This window comes from Penicillium expansum, assembly GCF_000769745.1.
Source record: "Penicillium expansum strain MD-8 chromosome Unknown contig333, whole genome shotgun sequence".
NCBI lineage: Eukaryota > Fungi > Ascomycota > Eurotiomycetes > Eurotiales > Aspergillaceae > Penicillium > Penicillium expansum.
Genome location: NW_015971465.1, coordinates 235,045 through 237,127, shown reverse-complemented (window position 1 = coordinate 237,127; position 2,083 = coordinate 235,045). Strand labels below are relative to the sequence as shown.

The 2,083-nt window shown below is 46.0% G+C and overlaps 1 protein-coding gene across 1 annotated transcript; it reads left to right on the top strand.

Moving 5' to 3' along the window:
- Positions 1-1,141: 1,141 nt before the first annotated feature.
- PEX2_095040 (uncharacterized protein) lies at positions 1,142-2,083 on the top strand (the record flags this gene model as incomplete). The annotated part of the gene is made up of 4 exons (XM_016746774.1): positions 1,142-1,340; positions 1,630-1,805; positions 1,881-2,007; positions 2,061-2,083. 4 exons carry the CDS (start codon positions 1,142-1,144, stop codon positions 2,081-2,083), a joined length of 525 nt encoding a protein of 174 aa, XP_016594050.1.

Here is a 2,083-nt window from a genome sequence, read left to right as displayed (position 1 = left end):
TTGAGCAACCTGTCCCTTGGAGGGATTGGAGAGATGGTATTTACTATTTACTATTTTCTTCCTTTTCTTCTATTATTTTCTGTACATCATACTGCATTTTGCACACTGGAAAGATAGATAATTACATGCTATACCCCTCTTCTCTTACCTTGGTCTCTTTTATATTGTGAAAGATGCAAAATTAGGGTTTGATGATGTCAGCGCATTTGACCCCGGCGCTATACTGTCGACGGCCAAGATAAACAAAGCATCGTTGATGAGGTACCTGCCTAGTGGGCAAGTACATGTCTTATTTAGGCAAGAACCTCCGCGTGTTGTATTGAGGAAGAAGCCGTTGGAATAAAAGTGGTGACTCCCAAAAGAACTTCCCCTTGTCAACACACCTCTCTCTTTGCTGCCTCCGTTTCTTGCGTCTGTTGCCAGTTTTCTTCATTCCTGGCAAGAAGATTGAACGTTAAGTGCAACGGCGATCGAGAGTATGATTGGAATGTGCAGTAGCCAGCGAGGCTTGTGGCTGTCACATGGAAGCTTCGGGTAAGGATGCTGTAGCTCGTAATGCACTTCCTGTCACCTCACCCGGCGCTAACCAGCCGACCATCTGGCCAGCCAGACGGGCTTTCAGATTGCCCGGGTACGGAATGGAGAAGCGCACTAGAAAACCACTGGTCAATAATACCTGCAAACCCGACCCAATGCGCTTGAGAATTCTTGCAAAATGTAAGATTTTCCCAGTGAAGCATTAGACCACCACTAACAACCCTTCAAGCACCGTATGCTCAACGCATTTAAACCTTACCAAACCAACCCAGCTTCGCAACTATGGCAGCAAATGGGAGCCTCCCGTGAATTGCTCCATATGGCAGGCCGACTGCGCGACATCGGCAGCTCCGTTGTTCTTTGATCCAATTAGCTTCGGGGTGCCACTAAGACCTATGGCGATGGAGGACTTCACTATAACAATCCCATTCGGATCATTCTCGAAGAATTAAAGAGAATTTGGAATTGCGAAAGCGAAAGAAGGGCAGGCATCATAATCAGCATCGGCACTGGCAAACCTAAGCTCCAAGGGTTTGGTAAAAACCTGATTGAAATTATTAAATCCCTTGAAGAAATTGTGACCAACACACAAGAGACCGCGGAAATGTTCGCAAACGAGATTGCCGATCTTGCTTCGACGGAGCGGCCTCACTATTTTCGGTTCAATGTTGACCAAGGGCTAGAGAATATTGAGCTGGAAGAGTGGCGGGAATTTGAAACTCTCACAGTGGCCACTGACCCCTATCTAGAGGCTCATCGAAGAGACGTTGATTCTTGTGTGGAAGCGTTCCTCGGGTTGATAGGTGAGCCATGAGCTACCTAGTGATAGACGAACTATCTAACGAAATATAGTGGACAGTATTAAGATACCTCCCCAAGGACTCTTATTATCCGAGTTTCCTTTGAAAACAGACCAATTCTTTAATAGAGCGGCAGAAGTCTCCTAAATATCGGACTATCTAGAAGAAGCCTCCTCTATATAGAAGAGGGTATCCATATACGGGGTTCCTGGGAGCGATAAGACACAGCTAGCATTAGAATACGCCATGAGGACACGCGAACATTTTCATGCACATATATGGATCAATGTAGAGTCCAAAATGTCCATTGAACAATCATTCATGACTTGCGTGGGCGTAATTTACTCAAAACACCCGTCATTCCGCGAGTTTGCGAGCCGTTCAGAGCCCTTCGATGTTGTCCGTGCACGGTTACAGACACCTGCTCACTACCCATGGCTGATTATCATCGATGGGCTAGATAATTTGGTACGTGGGAGACATTTAATCCATTATTGTATGGGGCTGGTTGGTGGCACAATTTGCGTTACGTCAACCCATCAGAACGTTTCAGAACGTCTCAAAATCGAAGCCAACGCAATCGTTAAAGTTGGTCCCTTGAAACCTGTGGATGCCCGGTCACTTTTCCTCTACCGGGCTCAGAACATTGACCAAAACACCAACGAAGAATGTAATACTACGTCTATATTCCGTGTTAAGAAACACATGCTAACTATCGCAAAGTGGACGAGGGTGAAGAGTCTTGA